Genomic DNA, 25,235 nt, shown 5'->3' with positions numbered 1-25,235 from the left:
TGATACTGCTGTACAGTAACAAATACAATACAAATAAAGCATTTATTTGAATTAATTTGCATAAATAAAGCAATTCAATACCTGGACAGAGAGAGAGAGAGAGTAGGGTGAGCGAGCCAATTGAGCTGGCTGTAGTTATGAAGTGAAATGCTCCTTTGAGCCGCTAGATGGCGATATTTGATAGAGTATATGATTGTAGGTGACAAAACGTACATTCGCCAGCTCAGTGTAGGGGCGGGTCTTGTGTGACATTGATGGGGTGGTATTTGATTTAAAAAGCGACGGTGTAAGATGACAAGTTGAGCAGCTGAGTCATCATGTCAGACAAGGTGGTGTTGGTTCTTGGTGGAGCAGGAACTGTGGGCTCCGGGATAGTTCAAGCCCTGTTGGATAAAGGTAAGATGCAAATGCAACCCTCTTATAAAAAAAATATATATATATTAAATAAAAGCTTTTAGGTCATTTATACATGTTAATAACATTGTAATAACTCATTGTAGCACGTGCACAGAAGGATTTTGCATGCAATGTGGTAAATGAGAAAACATCATTTTGACGGTGCTGTACTAAAATTTTGATTTTTAATGATTTTTAATCATTAAATGTTCATATTTAAAGAATATTTAATTACATATATTTTAATAATAATTTATTTATATATAATGCATTAATTACATGCAACGTTTTTGTACAATGCATGTATATGTATAGTATATTTTGTATTTATTTCATAAAATGTACAATGTATGTATGATATACAATATATTTATAGTATATTTTGTATTTATTTAATAAAATGTACAATGTATGTATGATATACAATATATTTATAGTATATTTTGTATTTATTTAATAAAATGTACAATGTATGTATGATATACAATATATTTATAGTATATTTTGTATCATTTAAAAAATTACAATGTATGATATACAATATATTTATAGTATATTTTGTATTTATTTAAAAAAATGTACAATGTTTGTATGATATAATAGTATATTTTGTATGTATTTAATAAAATGTACAATGTATCTATGTAATACAATATATTTATAGTATATTTTGTATTTATTTTAATAAAAAGTACAATGTATCTGTGATATACAATATATTTATAGTATATTTGTATTTATTTTAATAAAAAGTACAATGTATCTATGATATACAATATATTTATCGTATATTTTGTATATATTTTAATAAAAAGTACAATGTATGTATGTATGATATACAATATATTTATAGTATATTTTGTATTATTTAATAAATGTACAATTTATGTATGCTATACAATATATTTATAGTATATTTTGTATTATTTAAAAAAATATACAATTTATGTATGCTATACAATATATTTATAGTATATTTTGTTTTTATTTTAATAAAAAGTACAATGTATGTATGTATGATATACAATATATTTATAGTATATTTTGTATTATTTAAAAAATGTACAATTTATGTATGCTATACAATATATTTATAGTATATTTTGTATTTATTTAAAAAAAATGTACAATATATGTATAGTATATTTTGTATTATTTAAAAGAATGTACAATGTCTCTATGATATACAATATATAGTATATATAATATATAGTAGCTGGGATAGGCTCCAGCATACCCGCAACCCTCGTGAGGAAAAAGTGGTAGAAAATGAATGAATATACTATATAGTATATTTTGTATTTATTTGAAAAGATGTACAATGCATGTATGATATACAATATATTTATAGTATATTTTGTATTTATTCATACATTTTAATTCTGTAAATGATTGATTGATATACAGTATATAATTATTGGATTCCAAATGGTTAATGAATGAAATGAAAGTTTGTTGTACAATGTACAGGTATGTATGTATGTATGTATGTATGTATGTATGTATGTATGTATGTATGTATGTATGTATGTATGTATGTATGTATGTATGTATGTATGTATGTATGTATGTATGTATGTATGTATGTATGTATGCATGTATGTATGTATGTATGTATGTATGTATGTATGTATGTATGTATGTATGCATGTATGTATGCATGTATGTATGCATGTATGTATGTATGTATGTATGTATGCATGTATGCATGCATGCATGCATGCATGTATGTATGTATGCATGTATGTATGTATGTATGTATGTATGTATGCATGTATGTATGCATGTATGTATGTATGCATGTATGTATGTATGTATGTATGTATGTATGTATGCATGCATGTATGCATGTATGTATGTATGTATGTATGTATGCATGTATGTATGCATGTATGTATGTATGTATGTATGCATGTATGCATGCATGCATGTATGTATGCATGTATGTATGTATGCATGTATGTATGTATGTATGTATGTATGCATGCATGTATGCATGTATGTATGTATGTATGCATGTATGTATGCATGTATGTATGTATGTATGTATGTATGTATGTATGTATGTATGTATGTATGTATGCATGCATGTATGCATGTATGTATGCATGTATGTATGCATGTATGTATGTATGTATGTATGCATGTATGTATGCATGTATGTATGTATGTATGTATGTATGTATGTATGTATGTATGTATGTATGTATGTATGTATGTATGTATGTATGTATGTATGCATGTATGTATGTATGTATGTATGTATGCATGTATGTATGTATGTATGTATGTATGTATGTATGTATGTATGTATGTATGTATGTATGCATGTATGTATGTATGTATGTATGCATGTATGTATGCATGTATGTATGTATGTATGTATGCATGTATGCATGCATGCATGTATGTATGCATGTATGTATGTATGCATGTATGTATGTATGTATGTATGTATGCATGCATGTATGCATGTATGTATGTATGTATGTATGCATGTATGTATGCATGTATGTATGTATGTATGTATGTATGTATGTATGTATGTATGTATGTATGCATGCATGTATGTATGTATGTATGTATGTATGTATGTATGCATGTATGTATGTATGTATGTATGTATGCATGTATGTATGTATGTATGTATGTATGTATGTATGTATGTATGTATGTATGTATGCATGTATGTATGTATGTATGTATGTATGTATGTATGTATGTATGTATGTATGTATGTATGCATGTATGTATGTATGTCGTATATCCAGACTGAAGCGGGCCTTCCATTGTTTGTGTTGTGATGCTTTGAAGTCATAAAGCTGCCATCTGCCATCGGTCACATGACCCTGATAAACACATGAAGATAACGTGGAGCGATTAGTGGACGCTGGCTGACATGACAGCAGGATTAAGTGTGTCTGTGTCAAAGGTGATGCTTTTACAACGGATTCATGAACAAGCTGATTGATGTGTGTGTGTGTGTGTGTGTGTGTGTGTGTGTTTATTGACGTAGGTTCCAAAGTTGCCGTGATCTCGCGAGACAACAATCGGCTGGAGAGACTCAGATCATCTCTCTCTCCCAACACAAAACATCATCTCGTCACAATAGTGGGGGATGTCGGTGAGTCGCACGTCTCTTTACATAATTTGGCACCCGTCTGATTTTCATATTCAACATCAAACTGAATATTTTTTTGGACACATCAATCATAAGAACACTTGAAATATGTTCTGTACAGCTTTATGCTTGACTTCAACCCAAGTTGACGTATTAGACTTTTATTAGGGCTGTTAAATGATCAACAATTTGGATCAAATTAATCACTGTTTTCTAATTAATTCATCATGATTAACCATTATTTGCAACAACAGTATGTGTGGAATATGGCAATTATTTTATATAAATAACAAGACACCAGGTTGCATGGTGGACGGGTGGTTTGCGTGTAGGACCCGAGTTCGATTCCACCCTCAGCCATGTCTGTGTGGAGTTTGCATGTTCTCCTCCGTGCATGCATGTTTTTTTTTTCCGGGTACTCCGGTTTCCTCCCACATTCCAAAAACATGCTAGGTTAATTAGCCTCTCCAAATTGTCCATAGGTATGAATGTGAGTGTGAATGGTTGTTTGTCTATATGTGCCCTGTGATTGGCTGGCCACCAGTCCAGGGTGTACCCCGCCTCTCGCTCGAAGAGAGCTGGGATAGGCTCCAGCACCCCCCGCGACTCTCGTGAGGATAAGTGGTAGAAAATGAATGAATGAACGATTCGGTTGAGCTGGTTTAATTATACCTCTTGAGTGTTAAGTTGGTGTGTGATGAGTTTAGTGTTCTTTGTAAGAATGCGTGCGTGGGTTTTCTCCGAGGGTTCAATTCCACTCTCGGCCATCTCTGTGTGGAGTTTGCATGTTCTCCCCGTGCATGCGTGGGTTTTCTCCGGGTACTCCGGTTTCCTCCCACATTCCAAAAACATGCTAGGTTAATTAGCCACTCCAAATTGTCCATAGGTATGAATGTGAGTGTGAATGGTTGTTTGTCTATATGTGCCCTGTGATTGGCTGGCCACCAGTCCAGGGTGGACAGCTGGGATAGGCTCCAGCACCGCCCGTGACCCTTGTGAGGATAAGTGGTAGAAAATGAATGAATGAATATTTTTAGTAAGGATATCTGATATTGGCTTTTTTGCAAAAAAACGATACATCGATATTGTCCAATACTCATTTTCCTATACAGATATCAGCTGATATTGATATGTATAACATATCTTCTGTGTTGTATACAGCATTTTTAAAAATATGGATTTTCATGATCAGGAAAAAACATCCGATATCAACCAATATTGTAATTTGATGCTGATATTGGGCTGATAATTATTAGACATCATTCTTAATTTTCATATATTTATATATTTTTATGCCAAGTACTCTGGTGGTGTCATCGTGTTTATGATGGACAGCATTTTAGCCCCGCCCAGAGCCATGGGTTCGATGGAAAGGATCACCAAGGTCCACCAAGGCTTCATTGTCCCCATGGAGTGTCTTTAATCAAGTCTCGGTCTTGTTGCTCTGTCAGGGTCCGAGGAAGGAGCAGAGAAGGCCAAAGAGGTCCTGCTGCAGAAGGTGGGGAAGGTTACTGATGTGGTTTCCTCTCTGGGCTTCAGCTGGTGGCAGGGGGGACCTCCACATACCCAGACTCTCAAAGACCTGCACTGGGTTTGTAAACACAGACATTAATTCGGAACTTAGTACTTAAGGGGGGGGGGCTGTGGGATTTTATTGATTTAATATTTCCTTTCTTTGCATATGTGCAGGTCATTGAGTCGTTACTATTTAGTACGTTTGTGTCATGGAAGGCCTTCTTTCCCTTGGTGAGGGACGATGCCAACTGTAGCTACACCTTCATCACAGGTGAGACTGGATTGGGTTACGTGGTGGCTACCACTTCTAAGGAATGGCTTCAGTGCCCAGAACACGTTTTGGTACACATTTGGTACAAATTAGATTCACGCGACAATGTAGCCGCCCACGTTCTTCAAGAACCAAATTCTTGAGCCAATTCAAGAAACAATACAAGCAGTTGATGTTTGCTAAATCCAAGGATGAAGAGTCTTGAACCAGTCATGATGTGCTATATATATCACTATATTGACACGCACTATGGTACACATTATGGCATTGGATGATCATATCACCTTGTCAAATAAAACTAAAAAAAAATCAAAATTAAAAAAACAAACAAAAAAAAACTTAAACTATATTATGAAAGCAGGAAGTGAACAAATGTAACAGTTACTGATTTTACAGATTGAGGTATGAATATTGAATAACTGTTACATTTGTTCACTTCCTGCTTTCTTAATATAGTTCAAGTTTTATTTATTTATTTTATTTTTGTCACTTCCGGCTTTCCTAATATAGTTTTTTTTATTATTTTTTATTTTTGTCAAATAAAATTAAAACAAAAAAACTATATTAGGAAAGCAGGAAGTGACAAAAATATAGTTTTGAACTAATTTTAACTAAATTTTAACTAATATAGTTTTTAACTAACTAACTAAAACTTAAACTAATATAGTTTAAGTTTTTTTTTATTTATTTTTATTTTTGTCAAATAAAATTAAAACAAACAAACTATATTAGGAAAGCAGGAAGTGAACAAATGTAACAGTTACTGATTTTACAGATTGAGGTATGAATATTGAATAACTGTTACATTTGTTCACTTCCTGCTTTCCTAATATAGTTTTTTTTTATTATTTTATTTTTGTCACTTCCTGCTTTCCTAATATAGTTTAAGTATTTTTATTTATTTTTATTTTTGTCAAACTATATTAGGAAAGCAGGAAGTTTCCTAATATAGTTTTTTTGTTTTAATTTTATTTGACAAAAATAAAATAAAATAAAAATACTTAAACTATATTATGAAAGCAGGAAGTGAACAAATGTAAGAGTTAGTGATTGTAAAAGTACCAGATGGAGGGGTAGGATTTAATAAGCTTTGCTTCTTCCTACTCCTTTTGGACATGTGGAACTGGGAACTGATTATGGGATGCACTCAATTGGAATCTGATGCATGTTCAAATGAAATAAAACCATTACCATTACCATTACCATTACCATTACCATTACCATTACCATTACATTCTTCAAGAACCAAATGGTCCAAAGAAGCCGGGGCAGCATTCTGCAGTTCTGAGGCTATTTGACGAGGCATAAACCTTCCAGTATGTCCTAGGTCTATCCTGGGCATGCCCAGAAAACGTGACCTTGCCTTCTGGAGACTTCAAAACGAGATGCCCGAGGTCCCTCAGTTGGTTCCTCTACTCTCAGCTCTTCCCGGATGACCGAATTCGATGAGCCCAGCCCCCCTACAGAGGAAAGTTATGGCGATCTTTCTCGCTCACGGTCACGACTCAAAGGTCATGACTAGAGATGCTCTGATCGATCGGCTACTGATCAATATCGGTTTCGAAGCCCATCACAAAAACCTATTGTGGCAATCCGGAGGTACTGAGTCTCACCAACCAATCCAGTCAAATCTGAAGGCCACAACCTGATGAGGTCATCAGGACTACATCATTCGTAAATAGCATAGACCAGATTCCAAGACCACCGAACTGGACACCCTGAACCCTGTAAATGTAGCCTGGTACAAAGCGATACCTGGTACAGCAGGTTTGGTTCTATGATGGACTACCATCACGCTCTATTCCACAGGGGGCGCAGGTGAGAAGCTTCTGATGCCCGGGACTGGTTTCCTGACTGTAGGAGCCGCCAGCGCCCTGGCCTTCTGCCAGGTTCTAAGAGAGGAGTACCCAGACCTGTCCTGTAAGCTCTACCAGGTGAGACATTCCCGGCATAAAGAGTATCTAGTGGTACTTCCAAGGTTGACCAAGATGCTTCCTGAGGAAGTAATGGACTACATCGTAACACTTTGTTTTTCGTGGTCCTGGCAGGTGATTATCAACACAGGTGTCGCTACTCCGGATCGACTGACCCCTGGGTACTTGAACCACATGGATCTGGGTGAGGCTGTAGCCAAACTGGTGGAGGGACAAAACGCATCCAACAACGTCTTCACCATCAGCTGCCCCGCAGACTTAGAAACTGTTTTTCTCTAATTTTTGGAAACTCCACATGTTCTAGCTTGTCCCACTTTCTCCGGTTCCCGAACTTGGTAGAAACTCCTGTCGATCTGTGTAGTAGAAAATTCTGTGTACAAGATGAAACCCTTAAGGTTCTGTCCCACTGCGCCGTTTAATGATTCCATATGAAAAACTAAGGCGTACGGTTTTTGGACTTTCTTTGGATTCCAGCTGGTTTACAGCGAGGGATGTCCGATATTGGCTTTTTTGTCAAAAACAAAAAAAATGCCGATATTGTCCAACTCTTAATTTCCGATACTGATATGTGTAACATGACATTGAACACAAATGTGTTGTAAAAGCCGATCCGAAAAATCCGAAAAATCCGAAAAATCTGAAAAATCCAAAAAATCCAAAAAAATCCAAAAAATCCGAAAAATCCGAAAAATCCGAAAAATCCGAAAAATTCGAAAAATCCGATACTGATATCGGTACCGATAATTATCGGACAGTTGTATTTACAGTCATTCCAAACTTCGGACATGGCATAAAAATTTACCATGACCAGTTTTGAATAGCGATAAGCAGTTCTAATAAATTACTGCGGCGGGTTTTTGGCCGTTTTTTGCCGTTTTCATTGTTACCCGGGTGGAATCGCACCGCTTTTTAGGATTTTGTGACTGTTTGGCTCGTCTTCTTCCGGCCGCAAAAGTCACCGCATGCAACATTTATACAACAATAGCATAAAAAAATTATGTTTTTACAGATGTGCCGTGTTAAATATTCCCATATTTCAGGTATGGTAGCTAGTCGTCACGTTCCCGCAAATCAGTAAGATTGTGATGACCCCAAAATAATATTTAATAATACTCCAAATAACATTTAGAAGCCACGAGGAGTGTCTAGGACATTTTCCAAATATTTAAACATTTTTCTCAAATAATATTCGTAAATTTTTTTCATATTGTGTCATGACTTTATTGTCATAATATTATGGACAGAGCCTTTAAGTGTATCATTTCAATGTTTTGTAGAGCTGTGTAAACATGACAACACAACTTATGAGCGAGATTGAGGTATGAATATCGAATAACTGTTACATTTGTTCACTTCCTGCTTTCCGAATATAGTTTCAGTTTTTTTTTATTAATTTTATTTTTGTCACTTCCTGCTTTCCTAATATAGTTTCAGTTTTTTTTTCAATTTTATTTGACAAAAAAAAAAAATGAAAATAAAAGGAGTAGGAAGAAGCAAAGCTTATTAAATCCTACCCCTCCATCTATAGTTTTTTTTGTTTTAATTTTATTTGACAAAAATAAAATTAATAAAAAAAACTTAAACTATATTAGGAAAGCAGGAAGTGAACAAATATAACAGTTACTGATTGTAAAAGTACCAGATGGAGGGGTAATTTTGTCACTTCCTGCTTTCCCAATATTTTTTTTTGTTTTAATTTTATTTGACAAAAGTAAAATAAAAAAAAAACTTAAACTATATTAGGAAAGCAGGAAGTGAACAAATGTAACAGTTACTGATGGTAAAAGTACCAGATGGAGGGGTATTTTTGTCACTTCCTGCTTTTCTAATATAGTTTTTTTTGTTTTAATTTTATTTGACAAAAATAAAATAAATAAAAAAACTTAAACTATATTACGAAAGCAGGAAGTGAACAAATGTAACAGTTACTGATTGTATAAGTACCAGATGGAGGGGTAGGATTTAATAAGCTTTGCTTCTTCCTACTCCTTTTGGACATGTGGAACTGGGAACTGATTATGGGATGCACTCAATTGGAATCTGATGCATGTTCAAATGAAATAAAACCATTACCATTTCCATAAATAAAGAATTTGTAGAAGGTCCTCCATGTTTGAATTGCAAACACTTGAGTCTCAAGAGTCCTGCTGGCCATCGAGGAATTTCAGCTCGATGGCTAGCGTTCTCAACTCTCATTGGGTCCAGATATCGCCACTTATTGGGATGAGCTGGAAGTCGGAGCTTTTGTCAGAATATTTCCCTCTTAAATAACTTTGATACATTTTCTTTTCATGATATTGTGACGTCATTCCCGTCGTATTGTAGCTTTTTCCCCCACCAATCCTTTTATTTGATTCCCATACACGTAGGCCACACAGTAGGCTGAAGAGGTTGAGCAACACGTTAGCGTGACTCTCCCTGGTTTACGGGCACCACAAGCGACCACCCCGTAGGCCCCTCTCCATTGTCATCTTCTATTTTGGGCCAAATGGCCTTTAGCGCAAGTAAACATGAGTTGGGAGGCCACCTCAAAGCAGAGTAAAAGAGGCCTCCAAACAACACTGATCCTTTGTCATGTCCATGACAGCTCGGAAAACCGAGAGGAGTTGTTGCTGGAAAAGTGGACAAGGAATGGCTTTGGCTGCGGTGGTTGTTCCTTTGGTATGCAAAATGGTCATGGTGACCTCGTACAATTTACCATGAGTAATTATCCAGGCTTTGTTCATGATCAGGATAAATGATTGGCAAATATGTTTGCCTTCGAGTCATGAAGAAATTATGTGACTGCATTGAAGACAAATAAAAATAAATGATACACAAAAGTCATCGTTTTTTTTTTCATTTAAGATGATGTCATTTTCGAAAAGAAAACCAATATCAGCATCTTTTTCTTTATGTTCTAAAAACAGGACTGGTTAGGTTTTATTATTTTTAGTCAATATTTCAATGAAATCAATATTTAATTGCATCTTTGGAACATTTTATTTTTAATTATTAAAATTTAATAGATTTAAAATAAACATTAAATTAAATTAATTTAAATATATAATAATAAAATAATTTTAATTTATTATGTAAATATTTCAAAAATTATAATTATTATAATTTAAAATTATATTATATTTTATGTATTTTATAATTTATTATTATTATTTTTGTGCAATTTCATTCGGTCCATATCAATTAAAATACAAATATTTTATTTATTTATTTGTATTACTGTATGTATTTTTTCCATAAAATTAAAACATATTTTATTTAGTATTTATGAATTTAAAATAAAATTATTTTGTGTTTATTTAATTTATTTTTAAATTAAAACTTAATAATTAAGTAAAATTGATTTACTGAAAAAAATAATTAGACTCAACTTATCCACCTAATGGAAATAACTTTTAAAAGTATAAATTATTTTGTGTTTATTCAATTTATTTTTTTAATTAAAACTTAATAATTAATTAAAATTGATTTACTGAAAAAAATAATTAGACTCAACGTATCCACCTAATGGAAATAACTTTTAAAATTATAGGAGTGGAAAATAAAAAGAAAATCTTTCCTGAGCCAAACACATTTATTGTATTATTCACAAGCTTTCATGACACAATGCCTTTAATAATGAACAAGCAGCGTTTCACTATTCTTATACAATAAATAATGTGCAAAAATCAGGACTGGCTGCCATTTTTCACATATGAAACATTTCTAGCATCAACCGGTATCAGTTACATTGACAATGTCATATTTTCACTTTGTGTTTGGTCATCAGTTACATCGCCACAGTTCAAAGGAAAGAAATCTATAAATAGGAATGCAAAAAGTGGACTTTAAGGAGGTTTGCCACCAGCCGCTTATAATTATTTGCCTTGTCGTTTCCAAGAAGCTCTGATGTAAAAGTCCATTTCTGCTACTGTTCATCGCTGCACCTTCTAAGACCTTATCTCTAGTTCTATTTTCAGTCCGTAAACTAGCAATCAGTGTAAGTACGTGATAAAGACTCACACGCTCTGTACTGTCCGCCCATTTCCTGTGTGTATTTACACACAGGAAATGACTTGCCCTCATCCGATCAATCATTTGGCGTATTGGAGTCTGCAATATGTCGGCCAAAAACACCCGCCAATACAAATACACTTAGCAACTTGATGGTTGGCTACAAACTTTTAGTACGTTTTAGTACGTTTTAGTACGTGGATGGATAATCATAAAGAGAATTTAAGAGATACCTGTTTCATATGAACTGGTCTGCAGGCGGGTGAAGTCCGTCGACATGCAGCGACTCAACGTAGGCCAAGGCGCTCTGCATGGAGGTCAGGCAGTAGCCTTCTTCGCCAATTAGATAGCTGAGGCAGAGAAACACGTGTTAGCTCAGGGGTGGGCTAACTTTTTGACTCGCAGGCCGCATTGATTTAACAAAACGGGGGGGGGGGGGGGGGGGGGGGGGGGCAGACTATATATTTTACACGTAACAGTCCACCTGGTATTATTGTATCTGTAAAAGTGTCATGCAATCTGCTATTATTATTTATTATTTTATATTTATATTTAAATATTTTATATTTAAATATTTTTATTTAAATATTTTTATTTAAATATTTTATATTTAAATATTTTTATTTAAATATTTTATATTTTTAAAAAAATTTAAAATTTATTATTATTATTATTATTATCATCATTATGCTTGTGTCCCTTTTTTCAGGAGCACTTTGTAAACAACAGACCACATCAAATAACAAAATTGATAAAACCATCAAAAGGTTGGCTCAAGCCATGATGCCAGTTCGTACGTTGAGTTTCAATGAAATACTTTGGAAAGAACGGACGGGCCGTATTCAAACACTTGGCGGGCCGGATGTGGCCCCCGGGCCGTAGTTTGCCCACCACTGTGTTAGCTGATGAAGGAATAATACAGTCCATATATAGAAATATAATATAGAAATACATGGATGATAATTGCTTAAGTCAATTTTCATCAAGTGGGATTCTTTATTAAGAAATTTTATATTTTCATTTTTTTTATTCTCTAAAAAAAATACTTTTTCTTGTTAAATTACGACTTTTTTCATTTAAAGAGGACCTATTATACCCATTTTTGGCCCTTTGTATTGGGTTGTGTACTTCTATAGAGCAGCTACACAGAATAACGCGCACAGCCACCATTATAGATCTTCCAGAACCTGCACCTATTCCAGCGCTATTTCCAAAATGGTGTCTTTTAATTTATTCCACTACTCTGCTGTGATTGGTTCCACTAACTGAATCCGTTGCGGCTCCGGTCCTGATCCAACCCGGCTTGCGAATGTTCACGGGATAACTCGCCTTGGATACAGGAAGTTCTTGTAAACAACACGTTTATTTGCCTGCACAGTCGCGGTGTCATAGATTTTTTTTGGTGACTTATTACAATGAGTAAGGCGGCACGGCGGTCGAGTGGTTAGCGCGCAGACCTCACAGCTAGGAGACCAGGGTTCAATTCCACCCTCGGGCATCTCTGTGTGGAGTTTGCATGTTCTCGCCGTGCATGCGTGGGTTTTCTCCGGGTACTCCGGTTTCCTCCCACATTCCAAAAACATGCTAGGTTAATTAGCCACTCCAAATTGTCCATAGGTATGAATGTGAGTGTGAATGGTTGTTTGTCTATATGTGCCCTGGGATTGGCTGGCCACCAGTCCAGGGTGTACCCCGCCTCTCGCCCGAAGACAGCTGGGATAGGCTCCAGCACCCCCGCGACCCTCGTGAGGAAAAAGCGGTAGAAAATGAATGAATGAATGAATATTCAGCCCAAATGATTGCAATGAAACCAAGCAAAGAATGAAACATGGCCGTATCTGTGACATTTAGCTTTGGGATGTTTTGTGTTTGTTAAAGTGACTCACCCTTCGTGAATGAACTCCTCCAAGGCAGCACATTCCGAGACCAGCTGAGGACACCGACAGCGCAAAACCACAAAGGCCAGGATAGGTAAAAGGTCGTCGGCACCGCTGTCAAACCACAGAGGAAGAAGGGAGTGGGTCCGGGAAAAGGAAATAAAGCGTACAGACACATTATGACTTATGCTCCCATGGGGGACTAAATGGATACGAGATCATGTGATTATGTTTTCAATCATATCCCTCTGTGGTCCGAGTGGTATGCGTGTTCAGGATTGAAAATGATACCATTTTTTTTTTCCTTCTTCCACGCTTTGAGATTCGTCGAGGACAAAATGCAGCTCAGGATGATGATGATAGGCTGATAGCATTCTGGCCACGTCTCGCCAGTCACCATTTGTTTATCAGGACTCACACGCAGGGCAACTGTTTGCTCGCCCGCTTGCGTGAGAAGCCAGGCTGCTGGCCCTGGACTCACCCAAAATCGTGCAACCAGATATCCGGATCCGGACTCGGCAGGTTCTCTGAGGTTTGGGGAGCTCGTGTAACAACTAAAAAAGCTGGACCCTTTCGCTTTCGCTTCGCTTACACAATCGCCCTCAATTGGATCGTCTTTAGTTCCGTACATTCCGACATCTAAAGTAGGGAATTTGGGAAGTGACACACAGTCAGGAATTTAGCCTGTATTGGTCCACGGTAGGGCTGCACGGTGGTAGAGTGGTTAGCGCACAGACCTCACAGCTAAGAGACCAGGGGTTCAATTCCACCCTAGCCCATCTCTGTGTGGAGTTTGCTGCACGGTGGTCGTGTGGTTAGCGCGCAGACCTCACAGCTAGGAGACAAGGGTTCAATTCCACCCTAGGCCATCTCTGTGTGGAGTTTGCTGCACGGTGGTCATGTGGTTAGCGCACAGACCTCACAGCTAAGAGACCAGGGGTTCAATTCCACACTAGGCCATCTCTGTGTGGAGTTTGCTGCACGGTGGTCGTGTGGTTAGCGCGCAGACCTGACAGCTAGGAGACCCGGTGTTCAATTCCACCCTAGCCCATCTCTGTGTGGAGTTTGCTGCACGGTGGTCGTGTGGTTAGCACGCAGACCTCACAGCTAGGAGACAAGGGTTCAATTCCACCCTAGGCCATCTCTGTGTGGAGTTTGCTGCACGGTGGTCGTGTGGTTAGCGCACAGACCTCACAGCTAGGTGACCCCGGTTTAATTCCACCCTCGGCCATCTCTGTGTGGAGTTTGCTGCACGGTGGTCATGTGGTTAGCGCACAGACCTCACAGCTAAGAGACCAGGGGTTCAATTCCACACTAGGCCATCTCTGTGTGGAGTTTGCTGCACGGTGATCGTGTGGTTAGCGCGCAGACCTGACAGCTAGGAGACCCGGGTTTAATTCCACCCAGGGCCATCTCTGTGTGGAGTTTGCTGCACGGTGGTCATGTGGTTAGCGCACAGACCTCACAGCTAAGAGACCAGGGGTTCAATTCCACCCTAGCCCATCTCTGTGTGGAGTTTGCTGCACGGTGGACGTGTGGTTAGTGCACAGACCTCACAGCTAAGAGACCAGGGGTTCAATTCCACACTAGGCCATCTCTGTGTGGAGTTTGCTGCACGGTGGTCGTGTGGTTAGTGCACAGAACTCACAGCTAGGAGACAAGGGTTCAATTCCACCCTAGGCCATCTCTGTGTGGAGTTTGCTGCACGGTGGTCGTGTGGTTAGTGCACAGAACTCACAGCTAGGAGACAAGGGTTCAATTCCACCCTAGGCCATCTCTGTGTGGAGTTTGCTGCACGGTGATCGTGTGGTTAGCGCGCAGACCTCACAGCTAGGAGACCCGGGATTCAATTCCACCCTAGGCCATCTCTGTGTGGAGTTTGCTGCACGGTTTCCTCGCTGTGAGGCCTGTGTGCTAACCACTTGTCCACCGTGCAGCCTTATAACCATATTATCTCCCACGAATTGATACTTGTAACAAACAAAAACGTATTATTAAATCGGCAAGACTACAAAAAATCGGATCAGAAGCCAAAAAATGTGAATCGGGACATCCCTATTTGTTTCGAGTGCCAGCACTGACATGAAACATGCATGAGCAGGAACCTTATTTATGTTTGAAATGGCTAATTTACTCCAATTATATCTTCTATATTGGGTAATCTGAGTGCAAAGTGACTATAGGGGTGTTATTCTATGGCTACAGGTCTCTAACAATGTTGAAAATCTTACTTCCAAAGTCATAAACAGGATTTCTATGCTCTAACTATGAAAATATTCCGTTTCGTAAGATTGAACCCTACTTTGCAGAAATTCACTTATCGAGGTTGAGTCTGGAACCAATTAACTGGCATAAACAAGGGATTAGTGTCGTGATCGCTTTCTCGCAAAGCTTCTTGTCGGTGGTCTCTGAGTCTATTCCAGTTTGGTGCAGTTCTACTATCGTGTCCCCGAGGTCCTGTGACAGATCTTCAACCTTGGTGGAGAGGTTGGAATGGAAGCGTTTGTCTGATAGGCGTCTTTCGGGCTCTAAAAAGGGATTATTATTATTATTATTATTATTATTATTATTATTATTATTATTATTATTATTATTATTATTATTATTATTATTATTATTATTATTATTATTATTATTATTATTATTTCCCCCTACTTTAATTGTTCATTCCTTCATGTTTACCTTCAGCTTGTAACCCACGCATGCACGGGGAGAACATGGAAACTTCACACAGAGATGGAGGGTGGAATTGAACACGGGTCTCCTAGCTGTGAGGCCTGCTAACCGCTAACCACTTGACCGCCGTGCATTCTGAATCTAACATTAAAACTTGAAAAAAAAAAAAACAATACAACCCCAACAACATAATTTTTACAAGAACACAAAGAAAATATTAACAGAAAAAAATTGTAATTTAACAAATTAGGAAAAATAACTTCATTTTAGTGGCATGAAAGTAGAAATATTAAAAAATAATAACAAAAAAATAATATAATAATAAGTCGTATTTTTGGAAAAATCTATGAGAAATTTCTTAGCATATCTTTATGTGTTATATGTGTGAATAAATAATATGTGTGGTATGACAAAGTTTGGGATCATTTTCAGGATTTTTTGACCCATCACTGTGTTCGTCTGCTATATGAGATACAGTAAACCTCGGATATATCGGATTCAATTGTTCCCACTGGTTTTGTCCGATATAAGCGAAATCCGTTATATGCGTATACCGGAAAATGTCCGTTTTACGCATATATGGGATTTATATCCGGTATATGCGTAAATGGGATTTTATCCGTTATAAAAAGGCACTTCCTTATGGAGGACCAAAACTGCCAAAATAATACATAAATAAATAAATAAATAAAAGTGGAAATAAAAACAAAAATGAAAAAAAATATGAAAAAATTAAATACAAAAAAATTTATATAAATGGAAATAAAAATAAAAAAATATATACATAAATAAATAAATAAAAGCAAAAATAAATACAAAAATAAAAAACAAGATTCAAAAATTAAAAATAAATACAAAAATAAATGTAGAAATAAATACAAAAATAAATATATAAATAGAATTACATATTATATTTATTTTTGCTTTTATATTTTATATATTTATTTATTATTTTGGCAGTTTTGGTCCTCCATACTTCCTTGACTATGTTTCCAATGTACCTGGACGCGCAGGCAACGCTGCAAACGCTGCAAATGACGTCGTATAGCGGCCTGTCACCATTCGGCGAATCGGAGCGCCACGATGCGGCCATCCGATATATGCCAGGGAAATTTCATGGAAATGCATTGGAACGGGACTGGAGATTTTGTCCGAAATAGGCGAAATCCGTTATAAAAAATCCGATATATGCAATGAATTTTTATTGGAAATGCATTACAGAAAAATTGGTTCTTTTTTATCTGTCCGTTGTGAGCGAATTTCCGATATATCCGAGTCCGATATATCCGAGGTTTACTGTACTTCACTGGAATTGCTGATCCCAACAACCAGTGATTTATTCAGGAATATCTTGACAATTATTAGGGGTGCCCAAACTTTTTCATACCACTGTATAAAAGTTGCAAAGTCATATCCTTTAGTTTTTCACGATGTGGCCCTCAGTGGAAATACCTTTGGATACATTTGATAAAGATTTAATGCTCATCAATGTGGTTCCCAGTAAATAGACTTGGTCAACTGTTCTCTGGAACGTAGAACAATAATCGGCCCTGCGTGTGGGTTTGTGGTCATTGTTCATTGGCTAAAATACAGACAGCAATATTCCCAAGGATTAACAATAGGGAAGCATTCCACTGTACTTTATGAAAGCAGGACAATGGAAAATGACTATGCGGAATTGTGTATTCTTCCATTATGATTCACTAAGTCTTTGTCTGAGCCACTCTGCTTCATTTGGAATTCCACAAACTTCCACAAACCCTTTCTCTCTCTTGTTTAAACTCCGTGTCGGGTCCTGGGTCAGCTCCAAAACCCAGACAGGACGACCCACTTTCAGGTCTGGCCAGTAAGGGCCACTCTGTAGGGGGGCAAAAGGCCTTGGATGACCCCCTGCTGTGCCACGTCTAACCGGGCAATGATGAGACCTGACAAGGAAAACTTCACGACTCAGATCTGTAAAGGATGTTTGGGTTCTTAACACACAACACGACTATTGTTTCCCGTCTGGATGGGAATCTTCCAAGATGTCCTACTTCCTGTTTTACACTTTTTTTTTCCCGCAGAAGTGATGTTTTACATACATGGCAGCTGTTTTGGGTGCCGAATCCGCTTCATGAAGGCATCTGTAGTCTTCGGCACACGCGCAGATCAGACGTAATGTCCTCACTGGAATAGACGACAAGCATAAACAGAAATCAAACACAATCTTTTGGGAACATTGGGAACGTGCACCGCCATCATAAGTGTTCATTTTCCTCCCCCTAAAAAGCTGAAGTGACATCTACCATCGGAGGGCTGCCCCAGAGCAGGAACCTAACTTTGGGATAAAAAAATGCATAGTCAAATACCAGTGGTTCTGCTGTGGCTGTGGGGACCCACCACCACCACCACCCATAATGCAATGCGGCAACCCAAATTGCATACATTTTTCAATGCAAATTTATATTTATGTGCTAAAGTCCTTCAATCGACACAACATGAGCTGCAGCGATGAGATGCCGTCTCTCTAGTACTTCTTATAGTGTGCGTTTCTCCAGCAGATATCTGCAGCTGTGTGTCAGACGGATGGTACATTAAGTCCACGCACGATATTCTTCCCCCCTCCTGCTCAAGCGTGATAAAGTCATCCATAAATATGGTACTCACCTGGTGGCAGTGTAGCAAGCTAATAGTACAGACAAAGACCATGAGGTGCATTCATGGACATCAAGTCATTACCTTTTTTCCCCTTTACATAGGGAAAGTGGGATGTGCGGCCCACTGAAAATTGCTCTCCCACCCATTTTTGGAACTATAGAAAACTTAGAGGAACTATATAACATGTCAGGGATGTCCAAACGTTCTTCCAGCGAGCGTGAAAAATAAAGAATGCAATTTTTCCATATTGCATTTTTTCATTTAATATTTCAATTATGCGCTACTAAAATGGTTTATTTATTATTACTAAAAAGTTTATTCTAATAAAACTGTCACTTTTTTTTTTTTTTACATTTGATGACTTTTTTCTCTTAATATTTTGACTTTATTCTTTCCAACTGTTTCCCCCAATTTCTGCTATTCCAGCGAGCGCCACATGGTGAAAAATAAAGAATGCAATTTTGCCACTTGGATATTTTTTAAACCAACAAATGTAGCTATGCTAAGAAGTTATGAACTGTGTATTATTATTAGTATGAACTATGGTCTTTTTTTCATTAAATAATCCAAATATGGTAAACATTCTTCTCGTCAATATGATTTTATTCTGACTAGATTTTCACTTTATTCTCGTTATATAATGACTTTTTCCCCAAACAATGACCAAAAATTACTTTACTTCATTCTATGATAATTTTTTCTTTAATATTACATTTTTTATTTTAATATTTCAATTCTGTGCTACTAAAATGGTAATTTTCCTCAAAATATTACAAGTTTATTCTAATAAAACTGTCACATTTTTTTACATTTGATGACTTTTTTTCTTAATATTTTGACTTTATTCTTTCCAACTGTTTCCCCCAATTTCTGCTATTCCAGCGAGCGCCACATGGTGAAAAATAAAGAATGCAATTTTGCCACTTGGATGTTTTTTAAACCAACAAATGTAGCTATGCTAAGAAGTTATGAACTGTGTATTATATTATTAGTATGAACTTTGGTCTTTTTTTCATAAAAAAATCCAAATATGGTAAACATTCTTCTTGTCAATATGACTTTATTCTGACTAGATTTTCACTTTATTCTCGTTATATTATGAATTTTTCCCCAACCAAAGTGTCCAAAAATTACTTTACTTCATTCTATGATAATTTTTTCTTTAATATTACATTTTTTCTTTTAATATTTCAATTATGCGCGACTAAAATGGTAATTTTCCTCAAAATATTACAAGTTTATTCTAATAAAAATGTCACTCTTTTTTTTACATTTGATGACTTTTTTCTCTTAATATTTTGACTTTATTCTTTCCAGCTGTTTTCCCAATTCCTGCTATTCCAGCGAGCGCCACATGGTGAAAAATAAAGAATGCAATTTTGCCACTTGGATATTTTTTAAACCAACAAATGTAGCTATGCTAAGAAGTTATGAACTGTGTATTATATTATTAGTATGAACTTTGGTCTTTTTTTCATAAAAAAATCCAAATATGGTAAACATTCTTCTCGTCAATATGACTTTATTCTGAATAGATTTTCACTTTATTCTCGTTATATTATGAATTTTTCCCCAACCAAAGTGTCCAAAAATTACTTTACTTCATTCTATGATAATTCTTTCTTTGATATTACATTTTTTCTTTTAATATTTCAATTCTGCGCTACTAAAATGGTAATTTTCCTCAAAATATTACAAGTTTATTCTAATAAAACTGTCACATTTTTTTTACATTTGATGACTTTTTTTCTTAATATTTTGACTTTATTCTTTCCAGCTGTTTCCCCCAATTTCTGCTATTCCAGCGAGCGCCACATGGTGAAAAATAAAGAATGCAATTTTGCCACTTGGATATTTTTTAAACCAACAAATGTAGCTATGCTAAGAAGTTATGAACTGTGTATTATTAGTATGAACTTTGGTCTTTTTTTCATTAAAAAATCCAAATATGGTAAACGTTCTTCTCGTCAATATGACTTTATTCTGAATAGATTTTCACTTTATTCTCGTTATATTATGAATTTTTCCCCAACCAAAGTGTCCAAAAATTACTTTACTTCATTCTATGATAATTTTTTCTTTAATATTACATTTTTTCTTTTAATATTTCAATTATGCGCGACTAAAATGGTAATTTTCCTCAAAATATTACAAGTTTATTCTAATAAAACTGTCACATTTTACATTTGATGACTTTTTTCTCTTAATATTTTGACTTTATTCTTTCCAGCTGTTTTCCCAATTTCTGCTATTCCAGCGAGCGCCACATGGTGAAAAATAAAGAATGCAATTTTGCCACTTGGATATTTTTTAAACCAATAAATGTAGCTATGCTAAGAAGTTATGAACTGTGTATTATATTATTAGTATGAACTTTGGTCTTTTTTTCATAAAAAAATCCAAATATGGTAAATGTTCTTCTCGTCAATATGACTTTATTCTGACTAGATTTTCACTTTATACTCATTATGGTTAATGGTAATTTTCCTCAAAATATTACAAGTTTATTCTAATAAAATTGTCACTTTTTTTACATTTGATGACTTTTTTCTCTTAATATTTTGACTTTATTCTTTCCAGCTGTTTTCCCAATTTCTGCTATTCCAGCGAGCGCCACATGGTGAAAAATAAAGAATGCAATTTTGCCACTTGGATATTTTTTAAACCAATAAATGTAGCTATGCTAAGAAGTTATGAACTGTGTATTATATTATTAGTATGAACTTTAGTCTTTTTTTCATTAAAAAATCCAAATATGGTAAACGTTCTTCTCGTCAATATGACTTTATTCTGAATAGATTTTCACTTTATTCTCGCTATATTATGACTTTTTCCCTAACCAAAGTGTCCAAAAATTCATTTTCTTTAATATTAATTTTTTTCTTTTAATATTTCAAATCTGTGCTACTAAAATGGTTCCTCAAAATATTACAAGTTTATTCTAATAAAACTGTCACTTTTTTTTTTACATTTGATGACTTTTTTCTCTTAATATTTTGACTTTATTCTTTCCAGCTGTTTTCCCCAATTTCTGCTATTTCAAATTTGTAATTATGACTTTATTCACATAATATTTTTACTTTATTCTTGTGTTATTATAAACAGCAAAGACTGAAGTTGATACTATTTTTTTTACCTCTATCCCAAAGCTGTGATGCATTTTTTTCCTTGATATTCCTAGCATATCTGCACTTGTATCCTTTTATTTTTCACTGTGTGCCGTTCACTGACATAGAAGCAAAACCTGCTGGTCCATAGCAACCCAACACCTGAGCCGTTTGTATTTGAACCAAAGAAAAGGTAAAATGCTTACCAATACATTCCAACTTTCTCTGTGGGCAGCAGTCTTTTGTGAGAAGCTTGAGCTCCTGAACGGCGCACTCATACGGGTAGGAACCTTTCAGTGTGTGAGGGTCCAGGGGGAACAGAGTCAAGGGTACGCCGAAATCAACAGGTGAAACATCTTGGAAGAGTTTCATTCGAATCTCACAGGACAGTTCCCTTTCCCTGTGGACCTTCCTGGAACACAAAGTCAGGAAAACGTTCAATACCAGTGGTGGCCAAATGTTGAAGAAGAGCATTAACGCCATCTGCTGGTCAATGGAAGCATGTGCACTCAGGGATTGAGTCTGCTCCTTGCTTAGTGTGGCCAATTTTTGACTATGCTTTTATTCACTCGTTGTAATGCTAATATATTTATCTCCATATACAACTGATGCAAAATGGTGACTCTATTCACAAAGACGAAATAATGAAATATGTTTATAGTGGCAACAAAAAATAGGCGCAAAGAATACATCAGTAATCGTATTGTAATTATAGGTTATCACATGGTTTGTCTGGTATCAGGCCCAGTATCATGCCCCCAAGTGCCAGTATCAGCCCGAGACAAACCATGTGATGATCTTATTATTACATACTATTTAATCATGAGCTTATTATCGTGTACTACAGCAAACCTCGGATATATCGGACTCGGATATATCGGAAATTCGCTCACAACGGACAGATAAAAAAGAACCAATTTTTCTGTAATGCATTTCCAATAAAAATTCATTGCATATATCGGATTTTTTATAACGGATTTCGCCTATTTCGGACAAAATCTCCAGTCCCGTTCCAATGCATTTCCATGAAATTTCCCTGGCATATATCGGATGGCCGCATCGTGGCGCTCCGATTCGCCGAATGGTGACAGGCCGCTATACGACGTCATTTGCAGCGTTTGCAGCGTTGCCTGCGCGTCCAGGTACATTGGAAACATAGTCAAGGAAGTGCCTTTTTATAACGGATAAAATCCCATTTACGCATATACCGGATATAAATCCCATATATGCGTAAAACGGACATTTTCCGTTTTTTCTTCTTCAGGTTGGATTTCCATAGTTTGGGCCAATCCTAAACGAGGAAATAAATGTTTGAAAAGCATGAAATACACTTTGGAAATTCCTTAGTTTACTGCATTCTAAATATGGTTTTAACATTATTAGAGCCCTGTAGACATGAACTAACACCCCTAAAGTCACATCGAAAATAGGATTTGTGCTCATGTTTGTTGCGATAGATAGATATAGATAGATAGATAGAGAGAGAGAGAGAAAGAGAGAGAGCGAGAGAGATAGATAGGGAGAGAAAGAGAGAAAGAGAGAAAGAGAGAAAGAGAGAAAGAGAGAAAGAGAGAAAGAGAGAAAGAGAGCGATAGATAGATAGATAGATAGATAGATAGATAGATAGATAGATAGATAGATAGATAGATAGATAGATAGATAGATAGATAGATAGATAGATAGATAGATAGATAGATAGATAGATAGATAGATAGGGAGAGAGATAGATATGGAGAGAGAGAGAGATACTATTTAATCATGATCTTATTATCACGTACTATTTAATCAAAAGAGCATTTCGTTTCCAGAAAATGTTCCGTTTATTACATGTATTATATCTAAAAAGTGTAAACACAACACAAAAATATTTCAACAATAATATTTTATCTTATATCTTATCAATGTCTGACAATTAAAGTTCCATTAATCAAGTTTGGGGGCTACGGGGGCTGATACTGGACATGGTTAAACTCTACATTTTATCAGTATCACTTGCCCTGGGCTTTGACACAGTATAATTTGGGTCTTTTCCCGTATCATTCATGGGCGCTTTCTAGGGTACAGGGACAATTAATACTGTAGTACAGGGGTGCTCACACTTTTTCAGCATGCGAGCTACTTTTAAAATGAGCGAGTCAAAATGATCTACCCACTACAAAAATGCAAAACATCTATTTATTTTCAAATGTATTGAGGATTATTTGTACGTACAATGTATGTTGATGTACCTTACATAACCAAATGAGCCAATATTGCAAAACACACATAATTAACTATGAACATTTTTTGTAATTACCTGAGTTTACTTTGATGACTTGCACTGAATTGAACCAGCCAGGGATGCATAGTCCGGACAGTAGCTGCTGATAGCCAGCCTCAAGCACACTTCCAAATGTTTATCAGTCATGGATAATATCCGTATCATAATATCCGTATAATATTCCATATCCGTATGGAAGTCATATGTTTTTTGCCTTTTTACTTGGTCCAGTTTTTGCCTTTTTACTTGGTCCAGCTCCTTCACTCATTTTAGTGACCATAAACTTTAGCGAGGGCTTAAAATCTAACGCAATTCGCCGACTAGCTTAGCACTTTGCATCGTTGTTTACGCATGAGCGGTGACCTAAAGGTCAAAATTCAGTTGTCATCTGACTGGTTGTCCTGTATGTCAATCAAGTAACGGGGATGGATGATAGGCTGACATCGTAAGTTCTGCTGCACTTAGAGACGTTGTTTGATTTGATTGGTCGCCCGAAGGGCAACATTCAGTTGTCATCTGAATGGCTGCCCTGTATGTCAATCAAGTGACGGCATTGATGCTGGGATTATATTTTTTTTAATGTCACGCCGCGATCGACCAGTACCACCTCCGCGATCGACCGGTAGCTCGCGATCGACTTAATGAGCACCCCTGGTGTAGTATGTGATAAGGTTAAATATAGTGATTCGTCACGTCAACACGTGGATAATATCTTGGACAGGTTTAATATCAAGGAATTTTAATTATTGAAAGAAAGTACCTGAAAAGCGCTACCAAGGCGCTCCATAGCGGAATGAAGAAAGTCTCCTCAATGCTAGCGAGGCACACGTCCTTATAGGTGGATGTGTTAAGACACTCAAAGGACAGCAAACACAGCGATAGAAGCTGCTCTGGAATACAAAAGGAGAATATTTGAACAATACAGTATGATGTCATAATGATATACTCGCAGGGATCGTCTTTTTAGACAACTCACCAATGGCGATATGTACGTCTTTGACAATGGCCTTCAGGTGTTGCTTCAGTGCTCTCATCTCCAGCTCTGAGAAATGCTCCTCATCCAGCCCTTGGTTAGCATTGCCTAGCTCTGAGTGGAAGTCTTTAGTGCCGCTGTTTAGCGGATCCCAGTCTATCTTGGTCAGGAACTGCTCCAAATCTTCAAAGGAGTTCTCACGCTGCACCGTCATGGTTGGGTCAGGATCCTTCACTTGCTCGTGGTCTTCTGTAACGTTGGAATCATGTGAGGGCCACGACGAGAGCGAGGAGATGGTGTGAAGCCGTGGCATGGTGGGTCAGTATAAACTAGTGGAGGTTGTTGTTATAGCACAGGGGTGGGCAAACTACGGCCCGGGGGCCACATCCGGCCCGCCAAGTATTTGAATATGGCCCGCCGGTTCTTTCCAAAATATTTCATTTAAACTCAACATACAACCTGGCATCATGGCTTG

At 36.5% G+C, this 25,235-nt stretch overlaps 2 protein-coding genes across 4 annotated transcripts in view; one reads left to right on the top strand and one right to left on the bottom strand.

The window, feature by feature from the left end:
- Window positions 1-249: 249 nt before the first annotated feature.
- Window positions 250-7,958, top strand: si:dkey-238o13.4 (uncharacterized protein LOC560780 homolog). Of its 2 annotated transcripts, XM_058075894.1 has the most exons (6): window positions 250-396; window positions 3,413-3,520; window positions 4,969-5,108; window positions 5,207-5,303; window positions 7,113-7,237; window positions 7,352-7,958. In XM_058075894.1, the coding sequence occupies exons 1-6, from the start codon at window positions 318-320 to the stop codon at window positions 7,514-7,516; spliced, it is 714 nt and encodes a 237-aa protein (XP_057931877.1). In that variant the 5' UTR covers window positions 250-317; the 3' UTR covers window positions 7,517-7,958. The 2 variants fall into 2 exon arrangements, with proteins under 2 accessions (XP_057931877.1, XP_057931878.1); XM_058075895.1 differs by lacking the exon at window positions 3,413-3,520 and having other exon boundaries at window positions 289-396.
- A 2,844-nt stretch (window positions 7,959-10,802) lies between these two features.
- The window catches only part of vps9d1 (VPS9 domain containing 1), a 31,407-nt gene continuing 16,974 nt past the window's right edge, over window positions 10,803-25,235 (bottom strand). For both annotated transcript variants that reach the window (XM_058075892.1, XM_058075893.1), the window contains exons 11-16: window positions 24,764-25,009; window positions 24,548-24,677; window positions 21,734-21,939; window positions 17,865-17,949; window positions 13,117-13,221; window positions 10,803-11,580 (exon numbers count right to left, since the gene is read on the bottom strand). In XM_058075892.1, coding sequence (XP_057931875.1) covers window positions 11,469-11,580; window positions 13,117-13,221; window positions 17,865-17,949; window positions 21,734-21,939; window positions 24,548-24,677; window positions 24,764-25,009 — 884 coding nt within the window. In that variant the 3' untranslated portion in view covers window positions 10,803-11,468. The remainder of the gene's footprint in view (window positions 11,581-13,116; window positions 13,222-17,864; window positions 17,950-21,733; window positions 21,940-24,547; window positions 24,678-24,763; window positions 25,010-25,235) is intronic.

This window comes from Doryrhamphus excisus, chromosome 6, assembly GCF_030265055.1.
Source record: "Doryrhamphus excisus isolate RoL2022-K1 chromosome 6, RoL_Dexc_1.0, whole genome shotgun sequence".
Classification (NCBI taxonomy): domain Eukaryota; kingdom Metazoa; phylum Chordata; class Actinopteri; order Syngnathiformes; family Syngnathidae; genus Doryrhamphus; species Doryrhamphus excisus.
The sequence above is the reverse complement of the archived record's forward strand: the minus strand, read 5'-3'. Positions and strand labels throughout refer to the sequence as shown.

Coding starts and splice junctions, on each gene's coding strand:
- si:dkey-238o13.4 (XM_058075894.1), top strand. CDS start 318: ATGTCAGACAAGGTGGTGTTGGTTCTTGGTGGAGCAGGAACTGTGGGC. Junction 397..3,412: donor TCAAGCCCTGTTGGATAAAG/GTAAGATGCAAA, acceptor TTATTGACGTAG/GTTCCAAAGTTGCCGTGATC. Junction 5,109..5,206: donor CTCTCAAAGACCTGCACTGG/GTTTGTAAACAC, acceptor GCATATGTGCAG/GTCATTGAGTCGTTACTATT.